Source organism: Dissoconium aciculare (assembly GCF_010015565.1).
Source record: "Dissoconium aciculare CBS 342.82 unplaced genomic scaffold K489scaffold_2, whole genome shotgun sequence".
NCBI lineage: Eukaryota > Fungi > Ascomycota > Dothideomycetes > Mycosphaerellales > Dissoconiaceae > Dissoconium > Dissoconium aciculare.
In genome coordinates this window covers 814,664-833,321 of record NW_022984952.1, presented here as the reverse complement: position 1 = coordinate 833,321, position 18,658 = coordinate 814,664, and the positions used below count along the sequence as shown (strand labels likewise).

Sequence of the window (18,658 nt, the reverse complement as noted above, 5' to 3'; positions counted from 1 at the left end):
GTTTACGGAAGATCAAGTCCGAGCAGGAATCGGACGGGAGTCGGCGTAATATAGTCAGGAGAGGAAGAGAGAAGACGGGCTCCTCGGCGAGCGAGAGAATGCGAGAGAGTCATTATTCATCATGATTTCAAAGACAGGTCGTGGGTTGGTAGGCTGCTTCGCTTCGCACGCCATCTCCAGGCTAGGACTGTACTGTAGATCCGTCTTGGTAGCTGGATCGCTTTCTTCCCGAGAGCACACCCACCCACCCACACACGCACACACATGTCGCTCGTGGCGTGAGATGGGAGGGAGAATGCGTGATTAGAGTGGATAAAGACCGATAGTTCCGCCGCGTCGAAAAAGCACGCCATTTCGCGATGTGTCGGTCGGTGCAGGTAAGTGTGCAGTAATAAAATCCAATAATACTGTACAGTAAGACCTACCTACCCAACTTAGTGTACTCTACCCCCAGCTACAGTAACTAGGTACAGTCGGAAGGCATCTGACGGATTCATGACTGATGATGATCTCCGATGCACTTACGTCATGTCCGCCTTCGGTTTGGCTCGTGTATATCTCAAGTCATATGCGGAATCGTTGTGCTGACAAGGGACAAATGACACGAACATTCCCAACTGAAATGAGACCGCGTTGAAAGAGAAGGAGACAGTGTTCGTAGTCGTGCGGCGTCGTCTCTCCATTTCGATGATGCCAGGCAGTACGGAGAGAAAAGCTGGAGCTTATCGAAAAGTTCCAAGGTTGGAAGCTGGAGATCTACAGAAGAGCCCACCCGCACCCACCAGAAAGAGATCAAGCGATAGCTGCAAGCGGCTTGGACAGGTATAGTCACCGATGTGTCGTTTTCTTATGCGCCGCTCCTGGTAGTAGTAGTAGTAGTAGTAGTAGTAGTAGGCACTGACGGATGATACTGATGATGCGGTTCAGATTCATGATGTATTTATTGTATTTATTGTAAAGGGTATACACTCCGGTGCATGATACTTTTGCTGTCTGGGATCGTGTGCACATAGCCAATGCACAGATTGGATCCGCGCATTTGCATACCTTTTGCCATCATACAGGTAGCAATAGACGCGTTTCATTTTATGTTCGTCTTCCCCGGAGGAGCAGTCTGCGGGCAGGGTGACGCGTATCGATGGACCGACCACAACTGCCCATTCCCTTTTTCTGTATCAGGCGGAATCTGGCGTAAGCGATCAAACAACGTCGCGGAGAGACATCTCACCCTGTGCAGAGTACAATCAAATCGCGAAGTAGGACCGCAATGCATTGTTGTCACTTTGGCACCGCGTGCCTTGCTCTTGCTGCCAACACGTGAATCAGATGTCAAGTCCACCCGGGCAAGGTGGGATGAGGCTCAATCCAGGGTCAGATTGGAAGATGAGCCATTTGCGGCGTGGTTCGCCCTGGCATTTTATTTCGAAGCGGCTGAAGCTAGCTGTTCCGCCCACGCCCTCGTCGTCTGGGCATGTTTGATGGGGGTTGTCAATGATATGGGCATGCGCCGCCATACATGAATGGTCCTAGACGCCGTCCATGACAAAGGGGTTTCACTTATCTTATCATCACTACAGGTAGGAGTTGCGACGCCTTCCGTTCGTGAGACCAAAGCAGCGCCTCCCATTTCATGCGACCTCTCCGACCAATTCTCTCTTTTCCGTCATCGCGACCCTCGTGCTTTCCTTCGTAGTTCGCCTTGTCCCGAGCACCTGTGAGAGACAACCGGCCTTCATGAACACCGTTCGCCAATCCCGCACCGTTCGGTGGATCTTCGTTTGAACGGACATGGTCGCAACAACTAGGCGAGTCGCACTGCTGGCGGGCGTGCTCGTGGTCATCGTTCTTTTCTTTGCGACAAGCTCCCAACACAGTCCCGTCTCGGGCTTCATCTCGTCTTCCGGTCCGCGCTTCCATGAATCTAAACTGTCTCGCCCAGATGCTGGCTCCGTCGGAAATACAGCCTGGGCTTTTGACGCAGACCGAGACCGCAACGACCATTCTCTGACAGGAGAACAATGTGACGCCGCCTTCCCGGATCTATATCATGAAATCTATCGATCACAGGCATACTGGCAGGAGCGGCAAGGAAAGAGGAAGCTCAATGATTCGCAATGGGGATTGGAATGGACAACTGGGGCTGGTTTACGAGTGATGGTATACGATGGTCAGCTCCACGTCGTCGAGTCACGCGGTTTGAATCATTTCTTGCATTGGGAGGAGCGCTCCAAGGCCACCCTTGCCAACATCCATCGGGCCATCGTGTCCTCTCGGGAACCAGTGCCAAACATCGAGTTCAGCATCAAGATTGATGACAACATCCACCTCGAAGAAGGGACTCCTGAGACCACAACATGGTGCTTTTCCCGAAACGTGTCCGACTCGTCCATGGAACAGGTGTGGCTGATCCCTGATTTCAACTTTTGGGCATATCCCAGGGTTGCGGCAGCTTATGGCGACTATCAAAGAGAAGCTATCCGCGTTGGAGAGGACTACGATGGAAAGATACCCAAACTCATCTGGAGAGGCACCCAGGCTTTCAACCCGGGCATCCGGCAGGCACTGCTGGACACCAGCGAGAACCAGCCCTGGTCGGCTGTCGCTATCGTGAAGGAGGATAGCGACGATGAAGAGTCGTTACGCAACCGGATCAAGATGCCCGATCATTGTCGTTACAAGTTTGCTGTGCACACCGAAGGCACAACTTGGTCCGGCCGATTGAAATACCTTCTCAGCTGCCACTCTACTGTAATCATCCACCCGCTCACTTTCACGACTCACTTGTATCATCTGTTGAAGTCGTCTGGACCGAAGCAGAACTATGTCGAGGCCAAGATTGACTGGTCCGACCTCCCGGAGAAGATGGAACATCTGCTCGCCCACGACGACATAGCCAAGCAGATTGCGGACAACTCGAGGGATGTCTTTCGCGATCGCTACATGACACCTGCGGCACAGACCTGTTACTGGCGACGCCTCTTCCAGGTTTGGGCAGAAATGACGCCGGCGCCTGATCCATACGTGCTCTATCAGGCCCCCGATGGAAAATCGGAAAAGGGCTGGCGCGGCATGACTTACGAGGCATACATGTAAGTGTTCGACTCATTGTTGTATTTTATATTTGCATTCGACTGACTTGCACCGCAGCTTCCACAAAGCTAGTATCCCGGAGTAATCGCCTCGAGGATCTCATCTATCTGCGCTGCGAGCATCACCTGCCCAGGCCTTGATTGTACCAAAACACTTCTCGTGCACTTGGGGTCGATGACGAGGCGCCCCTGGTTTGAGCTGTGATCCTGCTGTAATAACTATTTTGCTCAACATTATAGAGATAGAAGCTGCCTCGAAATGGCGCTATGTGGATTTTGACTCATGCTTGAACAGTCCCCTTCCGGAAAGCGCACCCAATCACCCTGTACTGTAATCAAACCCAGCATATACTCAATTCTTGCGATCTATTGCGCGAGAGCATCTTTCCCGGAAGCACTTTGTAATCCTATGACATGCATCGGGAGCGAGATGAATGGTCTTTGTTATTATCGGTCAGATTCGAGTCCCAATTATTGCGCGTCTGCTACTGCGTGGCCACATGCTTTAGGAACACTTGTGTGATTCGGCATCTCAGCAATATGCTTGGGCTTTGTCGATTTCGTCACTCGCCCGAATTTGCAGCTTCTGGAGCTTCAAAGCTTCCCAAAAGATTGATCGTCATACAAATCGTTTTCTCTGATAAAAAATTCTACGTGCATTCAAGTACTTTTCAATCGATCACACATCATTCAACGTATTCTTCCCCCAAAAGCAAACATGTCACAGCCGCCGTCTATCGATCGACTATTAAACTTGGTCCCAGACTTGCCAGAAACTGTTCTCGCCCAACTACAAGCATATCCAGATCTATCCTCGAAGCAAGACGCACACGGCTACAGTCTAGTCCACGCTGCCGCATCATACGCCCACGCAGAGCTGTTGCGTGCATTAATAAAAGACTTCAATGTCGACCCCAACATTAAAGACGAAGATGGCGAAACCGCCTTGTTCAGCGTCGAAGAAGTCCCGATGGCCCAGCTTCTCCTCGAACTAGGCACAGACATGACTCTGCGCAACGCCGAAGGACAGACCGCAGCAGAGAAGCTCGATGACGAGGACGAGCAACCGGAGATCGCGGCTTTCCTGCGTCAACGAGCCGGAGGGTCCCCCGTCACTGGTGAGAGCGCCGAAACTGACAGCGACGGGACCACACAGCGGATCCCACCTTTGCCGGAAGGAGTCCGAATCAACGTCGGCACGATGCCCGTGGATGACGTGGGCGAGGCACCTGACCCGGAATTCCGAAGACGCATCGAGGAGCTGGCTGCCCGCGAGGATTTTGATCGGGAGGAGGCGCAACAGGAATTGCGGAATTTGATCACTGATGCTGTCTCGGGTCTGGCAGGCGAAGGGCAAGGCTCAACGAGAAAACAGCGGAGGGAATAGTGATATGCTAGTGTGGAGCTCTACGTAACATCATTGTGAGAAGGTAGTGATCATTTCAGGCATTTGAAACGCGTCAGTATTTGCATTGGAGTTTGGTCGCTGGCATGGACGCGGCGTGATTTGCGCTCCAATTCCCCATCTCACTCAAGCACACGCTTCAGCCTCTGGTACAATGTGCGTTCGATCGAACAGGGCTACTAGGACAAGTGAAGAGGCCAGGATCATGAAGCTCGGTGTTAATTGTATCATCACAGTCTTCGTAATAGTCGCATTCTCATTGTCCCCGGCCCACAGTAAAGCCGATGCGTTCGAAGCGGCACGCGTGCACATCGCGGTAGGCACATCGGCATCAGCCGCGCTGCTGGAAGTGACACGGGAGCTGGAATCCATCCGTGATTATCATTTAATAAATCCTGTACGGTAATCGCAAGCGACACATCAGTCACAGATATCACTTTACAACCCTCTTTTGTAGCTTCACACCGCAGCACAATCAGACATCATGAGTGAATCACCGCCATCATCGGATCTGTCCGACTTGCCGTCAGAGGAATCCGACAACGATGATCAACTTCAAACGCCCATTGCATCTTCGCGACCCAGCATAGACTACGGTCACATAGATCAAGATGGTCTTGGCCCACCCTCCAAACGACGAAAGACTGGAGCATCAACACTTGCCGCGGTCGAACATGCGCTCTCCCAAACATACGAAGATGACGATGCCATCAGCGTCTCTTCAGATGGCTTCAGCAGTGCACCGGGCTCACCAGACGATAGCGAATACAACATGCGGGAAGTAGCACAGACACGTTGTCTTTGGCGCGACTGCGACTTCATGGGAGGATCGAACAATGACGACTTGGTCAACCACGTGCAAAGAGCCCATTGCGCGACCGGGGGTCCTAAAAAGGCGAAATACACCTGCGAATGGGGCGAGTGTCAGCGGAAGGCCATGACACACCCAAGTGGCTATGCTTTGAAAGCACATATGCGAAGCCACACCAAAGAGAAGCCATACTACTGCCTCTTACCAGGTTTGTGATCCCGACAATGGCGACACTGCGAATGCGAACTATCGACTGACAGAAAAGCAGAATGCGACAAGGCGTTTACCCGATCCGATGCGCTCAGTAAGCACATGCGGACTGTGCATGAGCCTGACCTCAGCAAGAACGCCGCAGCTCCTGAACCGACGCCGACCAGCAGAAAGAGCATCAAACTGAAACTCGCGAATGGCAACAAGGCCGCCGCGAAACCCGTCGAGCCTCCCGTCATCATTTCCACCGAAGAGCTGCAAAGCTCCGACCCCAGAGACCAGAATAACAACATTAGATATGTTCCGGCATTCCACCCGGTCACTGGCCAAGCCGGTTTCATGATCCATTATCCCGCAGACATTGTCTTTAGCAGCCGGGAGAGCGACATGGCCGCGAACGACCTCATGCGACTGCTCCGACGCCAGCTGCACTGGGCACAAATGGAAGCTGATGAGCTGAAGCAAGAATTAGAGGAATTAGAACGAATCAAACGGGAAGAATGGACCTTGAAAGAAGTTCTGCTTGAGGGCCTTATGGATTCGGAGCTCTCAAGAGCCAAAACAGAAGGCGTTTTCCAGACCATTAACGCCCGTGTGAGACAGGCTATGGAGGAGGATGCACGAATTGGCAAGCGATTGACGTGGACGCAGGGCACACCCTCATGGCGAGGCGCAGCGACTGCGGCCGCTCTGAATTACGGAGACGTAGACATGACCGACGTCGCCGATCGTCCACGGAAACCTGCCAGTCGCAACTCGGTCTCTCCCCGGGGCGCCGAAACCCCGGCGGACGGTTACGATGGGGATCAAGATCCCTACGACAATATCCTCGCGGGTGTAATGGCACAGTACGAGATGCGAGAAGGGCAACGTAGCATGGCTACTACACCGCTTCAGACATCTGCGAGTAGCAAACAACGTGCTGCAGAGGTAGACGCCGTGGGCGCTTTGCTGGACATGGGGAAAGCGTGAGGAAGAACCGAAGATTGGAGCGGATGTACAGTATTTCTAAGTGCCTACTGTGTGGAATGACATGAGACCCATTGATCATAAGGCTGCATTCACCGTACACCAATCTACGATCCTTGCATATCTTCAAGTCGAGAGATGTTGCCCGATCACGGGATTGACCTTGGGAGATCATTTGCAAGCTCTGTCTCGTACCTTTGGGACATGCCACAGCGCACAGTGAACCCCGGAAATCCACAAAATTGAAGCATCACAAAAGGCGTCCAGCGGAAACCCATGGCGAACAGGCAACCTATTGCAACTTCGCTTCTCCACCAGTACGACTGGCCTTCTTGATCTCCCGTGCGCTCTCCTTGTTGGTGAAAGGCCAGTTCGAAGTCCTCTTATCCGCGCCCGTCCGCTTGCTGTGCCTGCCCTTCTCGGACGCAAACAGCACGATCCAGATCCCCACGGAGAACAGTCCGGAATTCGCGGCCAACCCGGCGATGAACGCAAACGACGCGTTGTCCGACGTCGTCTGCGTGTAGAGGTAAAAGGCCTGCAGCGCCGTGTAGATGGTCGTGACGATCACCGTGGGATAGGCATACGGTCCGACGGCGTCTTCGTCGTCCGCTGCGGATGAGACATCGGTCGCTGTCCCTGGGATCACGCCGGTGAAGATCAGGTGGAACACCGCCAATGTCAGCACGGCGAGGCCCAGGCTGCGGGAGAGGTAGTATTCCAGATCGGTGATTTGTCGGGCTTCCGAGACGAGGAGCGTGACGATCAGCTTGGGGCTCAGCAGGAGGGCCAGTGATTGAATCGTGAAGAATCCAGCGGCGCTGAAGGAGTATGTGTGGAAGACCTAAATATGGTGGTAAACTCGTCAATTACTTTGCTTGCTTGCAAACGGAGATTTTTGGATCTTGCTGACGTCCATAGCTGCAGTTAAGCACTTTTATTGAAATTTATATATTTGACCAAGTGTTGTGATAACCCGTGGATTCTGCTCTGATTTGTAAATTTTCAAATCTTGATCCATACGAGCTTCTTGCTTGGTTTTGTAGAAATGCATCATCCTGGTGGTGAGCTCGTCCCTTGAAGTTGGAGCTGACATGTGCAATGACGACTGCCGTGCCGCGCCGCGTCCGTCTCACCGAAACCTGGAAACCTTGTCCCGCTTATGAGCAGATCTACATCGACCACTTGTGATAGCCTCGTCAGTGAACACTTGCATGCGTAGACCTTTCACAAATACAAATGAATGCAAACCAGACCGTTTTTTTCAGGGGGAGCGAATACGTGCGGACACATCTCGCGACATGATCACATGTGGAAAAGTGCCAATGTGAAAAAATGCGTACATAAAAAAATAGATTAAAAATCGCAAACAGGAGTGATAAAAACAACTAAAGACAACAAGGTATCCAGTCAACATTCGAGACAGATGACAACGAAAGGTTCAAATAGCATTTTGATGCGCACCCTCGGGCGCTACTGATTCCCTCCCATCGATGATCTTTCAGATCATGTCTAGGTTTCGCCTGTTGATGTGACCGGTTGGGGATTGGCACTTTGTCGGTAGCTCGTGTGCTTTTTCGCGACCCCGGAGTCGGCGGGGTTGGAGCGGAAGATGCTCAGACGTCGGCGACTCGAGCTCCGCTCACGAGAACGTCCAACCCGGGATTCGCGACCGTTCTCCTCGGCCCTCTGACGCGAATTGCCGCGCCGCAGGAAAGGGATAGAGCTACGGCGTCCGAGACGTTGGTCGGCGGTGTTGTCGCGCTCGCCGTTCTGCTCGGCACCTGTCGAGACGTGTCCGTTGCGCGACGCATCTCCAGTACTGTCAAAGGGGGACTCTTCTGGCTCCTCGTCGAACAGGCCATCGCGATGTAAGAACAAGTTGGCGAGCTCAGGCGCAAAAGCGGATTCGAAGCGAGGAATCAGCTGGGCCTTTGTGGCGAGATGCTGGGGCTTCTTGTACACGCCAAGGCACCGTTTGATGGCGAGAGCGTGATCTAGGAGGGCGACTTTCAGTGCGAGCTGCAGAGGGTCCAGCTCCTCCTCTTTCTTCTCAAGCGCGTCCGGCTCGACGTCACCTGAAGTGGCGTCCGCGTCTTCAGGAGTCTTGAGGAGATTGCGGTATCGGGCAACGCTGCTGTCCGAGCTTGGATCGACAGACGCGAAGAGATCTTCTGTGAGGCGCTCCCTGGCACCTTCGTCCTCGCCTGGTGCAGCCAATTTCTCGTTGGCGAGGAGCTCTTGTGTTTTCCTCGTTGTACGCTCAAGCGCAGCCTCGACAGGAGACAGGACGACAGTCTCGGTTGCAACAACCTCGCTACGACGGAGAAGCGTAGGGAACTGCTCCACGGTCGTGTAGATTGTCTTCTCGACCGCCTGTTCCGTGATCGGAATGTCGAGCGCCGGTTGGCGGGAGCTGGTGGTGAACTTCTGAGGATTCGACATGAGGGCATATTCGCGCACAGCTTGGGAAACCTTGGTGCGTTGGTAAACGACGTGCGTGAGATCCTTGTTGGGACTGACGGCGAATATTTGGAGGTGTTGCCCGTCAACATCAGAGGCCAATTCGCCACGCGAGATTTGAGCATATGGATAGATTCCTTGCAATCTCTCCTCAAACGTAGACAATCGATCATTAGCATATCCTTCGAAGATATATTCCTTGTCCCGAAGCGTGGCAGACCAGCCTGTGCCACGGAACAAGACACGGAAGTATCGTGAATTGGCTCGATCACCCTTGGCGATGCGCTCATGGATGCTGGCGACAGCCCGTTGTGCTCGTGCAAGTTTGGAGAAGTCAAAAGTATTGCTTTCGTACTGTGTTGATAGCTCGCGGTACGCTGAAAGCGCACGTTGCCAAGATCGTCCCTTTTCGTAATTCTGGCACATTTGGAAGTACAACGCCTCTTTGCGCTCGAACGCAGATTGTGCTGGTATGCTTGGCGAAGCCACGGCGGCGAGTTGGCGTGCAGGGTCCCATTCGTATCGATCGGCGTGCATCTGTAATGCCAGACCTGCCTCGACGTGGTTACCGGCATCGCTCTGCATGTCGACCAGCTGATGGACGTATCGAATGAATGCATCCTCGGACTGGACATTCTTCAAGAAGTCCATCAACTGCAACGTGTCGACGAGGCGCGTCGCGTCGTTGCTCGAGTTGCCCTGGTGAACCGTAGCCAGCATGTTTAGGAGGCTTTCCATCTTGGAGAACATCTCGACGACGGCATTATAGAAAATGCCATCTCCGGACTGCTGGTATGGCTTGAAATGTTCGACCATTTCCGGGATGAATGTCTTCTGCAGAACATTTTCGGTCACGACTTTAGTCCGGCAAAGCTTGTCCAAACAGTCAATCATGGCGGTTTGGATGATTGACAAATCTTCATCAATCTCCCACGCACTGATGATCATGGAGCGGAGGACTTCGACGGCCACTGCGCGAAGACTCGCGTGAACACTAAGGCAGAGCTCTACAACAGGGCCGACAAGATCGGGCACGAATTGGACTTGGTAACCTCCAAGCCGATCGAAGCCGTGAACTTTCTTTGCATCAGCTTCAGTATCCCAGCCGATGGCGTCCCAGCTTTTCTTCAAAAGGTTGGCGCCAAGCTCGCGCACATCGCCTGCGATCTTCCAGATGGCTCGGCGCTTTTGCTCCGGGAAGGTCTCCATGGTAAGAGCGGGGCTGGCAAGTGCAGTGAACAGGGTATTGAAGAAAGCTTGCCAAATGTCGGTATCAAAGTCCAAGGCTTCGCTGGTGTCAGGCGCATAAATATCGGGAAGGGTCTCGATTAGTACATCCGAGATCCTTTCCAAAGCTGTAATAGAGTATTTGTGATGGCTGACAAGCAGACTGAGCCAGCTTGCTGGGAAGGCTTCGCAGGATAGAATGCTCTTCTCAACCTTGAGAGCTTGTGTCAAAACGCTGGTAATGTCGACCTGACTGGCATCAAAGTAGAGCTTTCGGTCAGAAGTCAGAGCCGCAGCGAGAAGTGCAGAGATCTCAAGCACTGCCTCGTCGACACTAACATCCTTTTGAGTTGGCTTGGTCGGGAACGGAAACACGTTGGGAAACAGAAGGCTGAATTCGCGCTTCGGCTTCCGCTTGAACTTCTGAAGTGCAATGTAGGACTCGACAAGCTTGGGAACGTACTGACAGCTTTCTTCGCCAAGTTCCTCCATTTGTGCAGCTACGACGGAGCAGCACAGGCGTACCTGGTCTCGCCATTGATCATCAATTTCGGGAGCATCACCCCAGTACGGAGCCAGCCATCTGAATGTGTTGGCAACCAATGTCGTGCGCGTTTCAGGTGCTTTGAACACGTCCAAGCGACTGTATTGAATCATGAGGATGAGCCTGTGATAGATAATTCGCCCGGAGGCGTGCGCAGACGCATCCAGCAGGTCGGTAGCAATGTCCAGAACCTCACTCGGCGTCATAAGCGGGACGAGTTCGGGCAACCACGAATGGAAGTGTTGGACAAGCAGTGTCTGCGTACCCAGCAACACAGGCATGGGGTTACGAAGCAAAGCCATGACTGCAACGAATAGCCTGTCCAAGTACCTCTTGAGGACCTCACCGTCTTGGTAGGCTCGCATACCCTTCGCACGGTGTCCATTGTTCGGAGACGTGTCCGATAGAGTTGAAGCGATGACAAGACGTAGCACGAGGTCACCGACTTTCAGTGTTTCACGGAGCTTCCTTGAGGTGTCTGCGTCCATTGGATTGGTGACAAGTCGTCGATAAGCGCCGATCAGGCATCTTCCGGCGTATGGCCAGTTTGGTCGGATAGTGGCATAGTCTTCAATGATGTTGCTCAATTCGAAGCGCTTGTCCCTCGCGATACCAAGAACCACCACGAAGTTGAAGAATATCAGATCCTCATAGTCGGTGTTCCCATCATAAGCTTCAAGGATCTCGAACAGAGACCCAAAGACTTTGCTGAGAAGTTTCACGATCTCGATTTCAGGGACGAACACGAATCGCTCGAGTAGACTTAGCAGTTCCTTGCCGTGATAGTTTTTCCAGTTGAGCAATCCGAGAAGAGTCGGATCTTGGGAATACTCGGTGCTGCAAAGGAAAGTTCGTAATGAGATGGTGGCCGCGCTTGCTTGGGAAGCATCGGCCTTGTCATGCCAAGGCGGTAGCGCAAGATATGCTCCCTTGCCACCAATGATACTCGAAGAGTACTCATCGTACACGTACAAGGCGACAGCGTGGTCGCCATCCCGAACAAAAGCGTCTGCTTCCCACAACGGTACCCAAGACAGCGCAAAGGGGAAGTTGGGCGCGTCGGCGATGCTCATGACAACATGAGAGCCTGGTACCAGGTGAGCTGGTATGGATAGCCTGATGGTCTGATTCCATCCTTCTCCCCGCTCAATGCCAGTAGTACGCCATGCAGTGTGCCCTTGATGGTTTGAAGATGTGAAAATGCAGTCTTCGATGCGTTCGCCGTCTGAGCGACGAACTTCCAATGTTAGCTGAAGGTTTGCCATGCTCGTCTGGCAACGGTGGCCCAGCGGTACTGCTCCGTATTTTGAGTGCGCGAGACTCGCATTACGAGGGACGACAGGCTCCGTCAACGTGAGATAGATATCACTCCGCTTTTCGGTTGGCACACCAGAAAATCCCAGCTTCGGAGTGGTCAAAATGTCGTGGAGCAAAGTCGGAGTGTTGCGGACGAGGCCAGCGACATCTGGTGACGCAAAGCCTTTGACGAAAACCTCCATTCTTTTGGTGTACTCGACGCGACTGAAGCCACCGACTGCACTGCGCATGAGATCTCGAATGATGTCTGTCCAGTCTTCCTCCGAGCTCATACGATCCTCTGCCTCTGAGTCTGGTACCCACAGAGTTATGATCTTGTCCGCACTAGAGCTTGCCTGAGCGATCTTGGTCACCTCGATGGCACCTACGCCGACTGTACGTCGAACTGTTTTGCCCTCGATCGAGACCGGTGGATCGGCAGAAGTGCTCGAGCGCGCCTCAGGATCGGAGCGGAGCGAGAGTGAAGTATCTGGCCGGGTCGACGCGTTGGAAATATTGCGGCCATGGCCTTCCTTCTTTCTTTGACTGCCAAAAACGCTGCGACGGGCTCGGATACTTGCGTGCTTCGCGATGTTGCTAGATGCAGGAGTCTGTTGAGCTGACCCTAGTGAGGGAGATGACTGACGTATTGGCTCATCCTTCAATAGCTTGAACACAAGGTAGAGTTTTGTGAGGTCGCCGCTTATGCCGACATCGGAATTACTCAGGTTGACAAACAAGCATTTTGTCTGGTCCTCGATCGGATGGGGAAAGTCAGGTACGGGCAGATTGATGGCAAAATTCTCAGATATAGGTCGGGGCTTCTCGTCATAACCTTTGGCGAAGAGGCTCATCTGAAGTGTGGCTGGCTGGTCGGTTTCACAAATAATGTTGCGCACATCAACGAGAAGGTGGTACAGCATGTGCTTGTCTACCACAATCTTCGGCGGTCGGTCAAGGATGCTCATATTGGCTTGAAGCTTGGTCATCTCCACAACCGAATCATCTGCCGTCAAAATCCGGCCCTTCTGCGCGGAGCTGCGGACAATGACTTCGTCGTTGAGCAGTTTGTTGCCCGCCACCAAGTCCCAGACTGTATCCTCTCGTAGCGCGGCCAACTCTTTGATCGTCATGACGTCGTGCATCAATTGGTTGCGGCTGTTGTCCACGCGTTTGATCAAGTCCTGAACTCTTGCCAACTGAGTGTATCCACGAGCAAGCAGGATCTCGTGGAGGCGTGCGTCGTGCCATTCTCTCAGACAGGATGCAATCTCGTCCACTAGTGGCTCTTCTGCTGAGTTACCAGACTCATCGCCGACACGGAGAAGTGGTACAGGAGCAGGTGGTCTCGGAGCACCTGGCATTGGCGGCACAGGATCTTCGAGAATCATCAGCTCGCCTGGCTTTCTGGAACTGTCGCGATGGTTCTTGGAGCTCAGCTTCCTGCTCATGCGCCGTGCAGCTGAGACTTGACTCTTCCTCCGCTCCCTCCAATCCTCCTCATCGTCTGTATGTACGTCCGAAGTGCCATTGACGTGCGGGTCGGCGAGAATTTCTCGCACCTCTACACAATTGGTAGGGAAAATGCCTGAGAACACACGATGTTCGAGTGGTTGTCCTCGGTCGCTCGTAAGACCAGCCAGCAACGACGGCGGTGCGACGAGATATCCGCGATACCATTCATTGCGACTACCCCCCTGCTCAATGATGTAGATATGGTCACCAATCTGTAGCGGTAGGTCGTCGGGCTCGGTCGCGCGAAATGGATAAGTGCAGATCGCGAACGCGACCGACTTGAGTGGTTTCCAAGGCATAGCTGTTGGTGTATGTGCGCTATTACTTCATGCAGGTCGTGATTGCCTTCATGGAGATCCGCGAATCGTGCTGTCAAGCTTGTTAATATGCGGAGAAGAGCATTGGCCGAATACGGTGTCGAGTCTCCTTTCTGCCGATGATTGGCGGCAAGTCAAAGTACAGCCTGATCCGCAGAGAACAAGGGAGCGCGATGCCGTGGAGGCAGCGGGAGTAAAAAAGATGGTGATGATGAAGATGATCGACCGGCAGGAATGGGTCTGATTATACGGCGGCCGGGATGTTTCCCAGGTCGATCGGCCACCCGTTCTACTCTACATACTGCGCAGGACGAAATAATAAGCCTCGCCGATGCTTCACGCGGCGGCAGCGACGGCAGGCGGGCGGACACACAATGGTCGAGGCACACCCCAACATCACCACCACCCTCGTTCCTCTCTGTGCGCGTGAGATGAACAGATGGCGCTACACTAACAACCTTGGAACATAGCTATCGTTAATCCTCTTGTTCACTACTCCGCACTCCTCTTATCGCGGGCATACAGTGAACATCTGATGGATTCTACCATTCCGTATGATGATTCAATGCGCGCACAGCACTGCCAAAGAAGGATGCGACAATCACGTACAACTGCATCACCACCGCGACCAACTCCTCACACCTCCGCTGTGACGGTGCATCCTCCACCACCTGGGCACCCACATCTACGACAACGGGCGTGCCACACTCTGTTTTAGCGTGGTCGACCCCGACTTTATCAAATTTTGACGTGGAGAGGAGCCCGCCAGCATTGTCAGCCAGCTCTACCACCACGTCGATTTCCCAACCGTCCATCCCAGCAGGGTTCCCACCACTGTCAAACGTCAAAAGCCTGCCATGCCCATGTGGGCCCGTCTTGGAAGACTCCCAGCCAGGTGATCATCATGGTCCGTTTGCGTTTGACCCACGCTGATCGACCCGACCTCGTGCGCGGTAATCGGCAGCTTATATGCTCACAGGATATCTCTCGACTACGTTTCGGGACATGCAGCCATGACTATAACAATGCAAACAGAAACTCAGAGAACACAGTATCTGACGAGCAGATGTGCAGTGCGGCATGTGCATGCAGGACTCGATTGCAAGCCATCGTACAGGACAGAGGAGATGCATGGTGCTGCAGCGTTTGTGTGAGCCTTCACTGAGTCGCCCTGTCACTCCAGTTTGACGTGTGCTGTAAATATCACCGGAGGAGGGTACAGTAACACTCTATTCTCCAGAAACCCTTCCGGCCTCGCTCATTCGTTGGCCGCCCGGCGTCAAGCATTGCAATAGCTGCATGCTTGAAATGCGGATGCGTATGGTGTACTATGCTCATACACGCAGGGAAGTCGAATAACCAGGGGAGGAGTAGGAACGTCGCATGTATGCTCCACCCTCCTGCTTCGCGTTGCACTTTCGGCACACACTCATCAACTCTCTAACGCGGAACTGTCTTTCTGAAGTTCCGCGCATGGTTGATCATGTTGTCCTATGATGAGAGCGCAGCTCAGACACTTGCCTCTGTATACTGGAAGCGGAGAATAACGAATCGCTGTTCCATTCAGGCAAACCTCCGTACCGAGATCGTCAGGAAGTGCGGAAGCTTTGTCACTCCCTTCAATGAGATGATTGTGCGCACCTCCGTCAGATTGTAGTCTTTGGCTGGGGAGACACATGTCCGTCGTCGTGACATCAATTACCACATTGATGGCTCGCCATGCAACACGAGTCACGGTGGCTTTCTGTCATCGACCCGAGTGTCATCTGTTCCCCCGCCATCCGATCCATCACAAAATCATGTCATGGTCATTAGCCGGCGGCCGGGCAAGTTTGGTGTCAAAACCTGTCAAGAGTCAACGACTTGCGCGTGGATTTGGTGGTTGGTGCATTCCCCTGCAGCAGCATGGACTGCAAATGGTTCCTTCCTTCTTTAGATTCCTTCCTTTGAGCGCTAGCTCGTCTAGGCATCCTGTGGTCACCTCGGCACGGTCAGTCCCGCGTAGCTTCTCCCGTACATCAATTCCAAGATGATAATGCCCGTGATTAATGGAACTGGCCAATCCGAAGACTGCCGAGGACGCCCACGGATTTCTTTTTCCGTCGGACGTCTACTCGCAGGTCGTGCAGATGCAGGACGATGTGCGCCCATGTGCTCGACCCCCTGTTGAGTCTCCGGCCCTGTCAAGCGGCCGGAGACCAAATATGGAATACTTGACCTCACGATCCAACTCAGTTAGCCGCATTTGAATAGCTTAAAATCACAACTATCTCGACTTCGAGGTCTCGTAAATGTACACGAGTACCCAGAGCGCTCGAAACAGACGTTTGGAATTGACAGTATTTCCCATGAATGAGTGGCTCGGTTGTAGAGCATCTACCTCGCTACACAACAGGATGAATGTGTAAGTTGCAGTCCGTAATCGGTTCTAAAGCATACTCTCCACATGTCTCGACGTGGCTTGATCGACAAGCTCGATCTGCATGTGCGAAAAAGCTTTCGATCAACGCTCAACTATCTCTCGCCAATCAGGTAGTTCACCCAACCGGCGTGAGAGATCTATCAATCACATGTCAGGGACGAAGCGTACTCCGGAAGCTAGCCAGCCAACGATCAAGCGCGTCAAATAAAGTCCAGCAAGCTTTATTGACTTGTTGCATGGTCAACCTAAATTCCCTGGTCTTTGGCCTCGTCTGCTACGGCGACGTCAGACTTGACATCAACCATTGTACACATTGAAGGTTGAATCACAAAACGCGAGCGGCAAGTGCTGCGACGCTCGTCATGCCTTAGCCGAATCGAAAAATCGGCACAACAATGGTTTGACTTTAAATTGGGAACAGATATATAACACTAAATGTAATGGCCAGCGAAGAAAACACGCCCGCCAAGGGTTGAGGATATGATTGTCGACCTGAAGAAGTCTTCGGACAAAGGTCTGACATTGCGGAGCATTGAGAGGCGATCGAGGCAGACATGCTCGAAGCTGCGGCTGAATTGATCGACACAGCACACGGGCTTGCGGTTGGTGTTGCACCGAAAACAGCTTGGTATGTGCTCTGATTCGGCAAGATCTCGGTCACGTTGTAGACGAGATGGCTGCTCATTGCACATGCATCTTCAGAAGCGGCAGCTTGCAGGTTCGGCGGCATTTCTTTGCTGCTCGTCGTAAACACGACGGTCTTGCCATCGGAGATCCTAGTGCTCTCGAGTAAACCGTTTGAAGCACGATCCCATTTGGTGTAGCTCACGCCCCAGGTGAACGTCCAAGTTGTTTCCTCTCCGCTTGTGTTGAACGGCAAATAGTAAACGGCAAAGGGTGAGGTGCTATTGCCATATTCGACAAAGCTGTCGAGACTGATATATGATTTGGGTAAGAAAACGACCGTATCATTTCGCTCGTTGGTGAGATCCCATCCTAGATCGCCATCTAATGACGTTGCGAGTGATGGGTTTTGTAGTGCGAAGACGACCGGCATCTGCGCCACAGGCTGAAAGCTACCGTTGCGAGGAAAGATAAGGTCCACTTCGAGCACGCCTGGAACCGGGCTTGTAGCTTCTGTGACAGCAGCCGTGACTCCTGATGCGAGTGCAGTGCTTGCCAGGATCATAGCGGAGATGTAAGAAATCATGCTTGCAGCTGAAAAACAGCCTTAAGAGAAGACTTGAAATATCGTCGGGATTGTTTCAAGCAAGGTACTTTGGGTGGGCTGTCGGCTTAGCTGTAGCATTTGACTGTTCCAAGACACGAACGAGGTGAGCTGGTCGTCCAAGGTCCCAATCATGAGGTCGAAGTCGCAAAGGCTTTTGTGCGGTACACTTGCTACAAGCAATGCCTTTTTCCAAGCGCATCCACTGGTAGTAATGATTGGGATGATATATGAGAATGATAACATCGAAGATACCTAGGTAGGCAAGGAGAATGATTGTCTATATGTCCCCTTCATCGATACCGAGTGAGCTACCAACACGGAAGTGGCATGCCGAGCATCGAGTAACATTACGCGCGTCCTCCATCCGGCGCAGACGCGGATCTTTCCACACTCTTCCGCCCGGCTAGATGACAGAAGCATCATCGTGGCTATCATCATGATGTGTCCGGAAGTATTGAAACACGTCCAGCACGCATATAGACGCAATGAGACGTGCCGAGACTACCTAGCTATCGTGCTTACCAGTTTGAAGGATCAAGATCGCTATCGTAATACTGTGCTAAAAGTTTACTGGACGAAGCAAGCCCCAGCGCTTTTGATGGGGTAACCGCACGCACTGTCTCCTTTGGTACCGACCTCGGGAGGTTGAAGCCGCCTAGAAGAAGACGCGTCACACGCACGTGGCGTCGCGCTTGAGTGAGCCTCCTAGTCACCGCCTCAAATGCAGAGAGCCCATAATCCATCGGCCTGGGTTTGACATACGGTTAGGTCTTCTCCGAGTCTTTTAGGCGGGCAAGGTTTTGTATTGGAGGGCCTCATGTCATCAACGGACTTTGATCTACTGATATCCGCAATAGTAGCAGTACGTGCGTATGCACAGTAAACATCATCGCCATTCCAACAAGAACGGCTGTGCAGATACACCGAAAATTGACAATACATACGAACGTCCTACTTTCAGCTTTCCACACTGGTTTGGGAAGACCATGTCTTCGGCATCAATCTGATTAGTGTCGACTTGGCTTACCTGGTGAACCTTTCTTGGGACTATGAGCAGCAGAATCAATACGTTCGCGAGAAGCTAAAGTTCGGACAAAGGCTGTTGGGTTCGACGCCAACTTCCTTTTCGCAACCTTGGAAGTGCAAATGACCGACTTGG

General features: G+C 52.7%; 7 protein-coding genes across 7 annotated transcripts; 4 read left to right on the top strand and 3 right to left on the bottom strand.

The window, feature by feature from the left end:
* Window positions 1–891: 891 nt before the first annotated feature.
* On the top strand, window positions 892–1,654 carry K489DRAFT_106121 (uncharacterized protein). Its single transcript, XM_033598858.1, has one exon. It carries the CDS (start codon window positions 1,017–1,019, stop codon window positions 1,518–1,520), a length of 504 nt encoding a protein of 167 aa, XP_033463120.1. The 5' UTR covers window positions 892–1,016; the 3' UTR covers window positions 1,521–1,654.
* On the top strand, window positions 1,355–3,526 carry K489DRAFT_331754 (uncharacterized protein). Its single transcript, XM_033602147.1, has 2 exons — window positions 1,355–3,089; window positions 3,148–3,526. Exons 1-2 carry the CDS (start codon window positions 1,789–1,791, stop codon window positions 3,173–3,175), a joined length of 1,329 nt encoding a protein of 442 aa, XP_033463119.1. The 5' UTR covers window positions 1,355–1,788; the 3' UTR covers window positions 3,176–3,526.
* Window positions 3,527–3,622: 96 nt separating this feature from the next.
* On the top strand, window positions 3,623–4,779 carry K489DRAFT_376480 (uncharacterized protein). Its single transcript, XM_033603926.1, has one exon. It carries the CDS (start codon window positions 3,808–3,810, stop codon window positions 4,474–4,476), a length of 669 nt encoding a protein of 222 aa, XP_033463118.1. The 5' UTR covers window positions 3,623–3,807; the 3' UTR covers window positions 4,477–4,779.
* A 337-nt stretch (window positions 4,780–5,116) lies between these two features.
* K489DRAFT_294274 (uncharacterized protein) lies at window positions 5,117–6,061 on the top strand (the record flags this gene model as incomplete). Its single annotated transcript, XM_033600272.1, has 2 exons — window positions 5,117–5,513; window positions 5,571–6,061. Coding segments are annotated over 2 exons (888 nt in total), but the record flags the coding sequence as incomplete, so codon positions are not given.
* Window positions 6,062–6,776: 715 nt separating this feature from the next.
* On the bottom strand, window positions 6,777–7,403 carry K489DRAFT_406874 (uncharacterized protein; the record flags this gene model as incomplete). The annotated part of the gene is made up of 2 exons (XM_033607302.1): window positions 6,777–7,328; window positions 7,398–7,403. 2 exons carry the CDS (start codon window positions 7,401–7,403, stop codon window positions 6,777–6,779), a joined length of 558 nt encoding a protein of 185 aa, XP_033463116.1.
* Window positions 7,404–7,521: 118 nt separating this feature from the next.
* Window positions 7,522–14,117, bottom strand: K489DRAFT_376477 (uncharacterized protein). The gene has a single exon (XM_033603925.1). The coding sequence runs from the start codon at window positions 13,826–13,828 to the stop codon at window positions 7,997–7,999; it is 5,832 nt and encodes a 1,943-aa protein (XP_033463115.1). The 5' UTR covers window positions 13,829–14,117; the 3' UTR covers window positions 7,522–7,996.
* Window positions 14,118–16,536: 2,419 nt separating this feature from the next.
* On the bottom strand, window positions 16,537–17,752 carry K489DRAFT_376476 (uncharacterized protein). The gene has a single exon (XM_033603924.1). It carries the CDS (start codon window positions 17,476–17,478, stop codon window positions 16,675–16,677), a length of 804 nt encoding a protein of 267 aa, XP_033463114.1. The 5' UTR covers window positions 17,479–17,752; the 3' UTR covers window positions 16,537–16,674.
* Between the last annotated feature and the right edge of the window lie 906 nt (window positions 17,753–18,658).

Excerpts from the sequence above, each read along its gene's own strand:
- K489DRAFT_376476 (XM_033603924.1), bottom strand. The coding sequence starts at position 17,478 with ATGATTTCTTACATCTCCGCTATGATCCTGGCAAGCACTGCACTCGCA.
- K489DRAFT_376480 (XM_033603926.1), top strand. The coding sequence starts at position 3,808 with ATGTCACAGCCGCCGTCTATCGATCGACTATTAAACTTGGTCCCAGAC.
- K489DRAFT_331754 (XM_033602147.1), top strand. The coding sequence starts at position 1,789 with ATGGTCGCAACAACTAGGCGAGTCGCACTGCTGGCGGGCGTGCTCGTG. Across the intron at positions 3,090-3,147 it reads ATGACTTACGAGGCATACAT|CTTCCACAAAGCTAGTATCC; the intron begins GTAAGTGTTCGA and ends CTTGCACCGCAG.
- K489DRAFT_376477 (XM_033603925.1), bottom strand. The coding sequence starts at position 13,828 with ATGCCTTGGAAACCACTCAAGTCGGTCGCGTTCGCGATCTGCACTTAT.
- K489DRAFT_106121 (XM_033598858.1), top strand. The coding sequence starts at position 1,017 with ATGCACAGATTGGATCCGCGCATTTGCATACCTTTTGCCATCATACAG.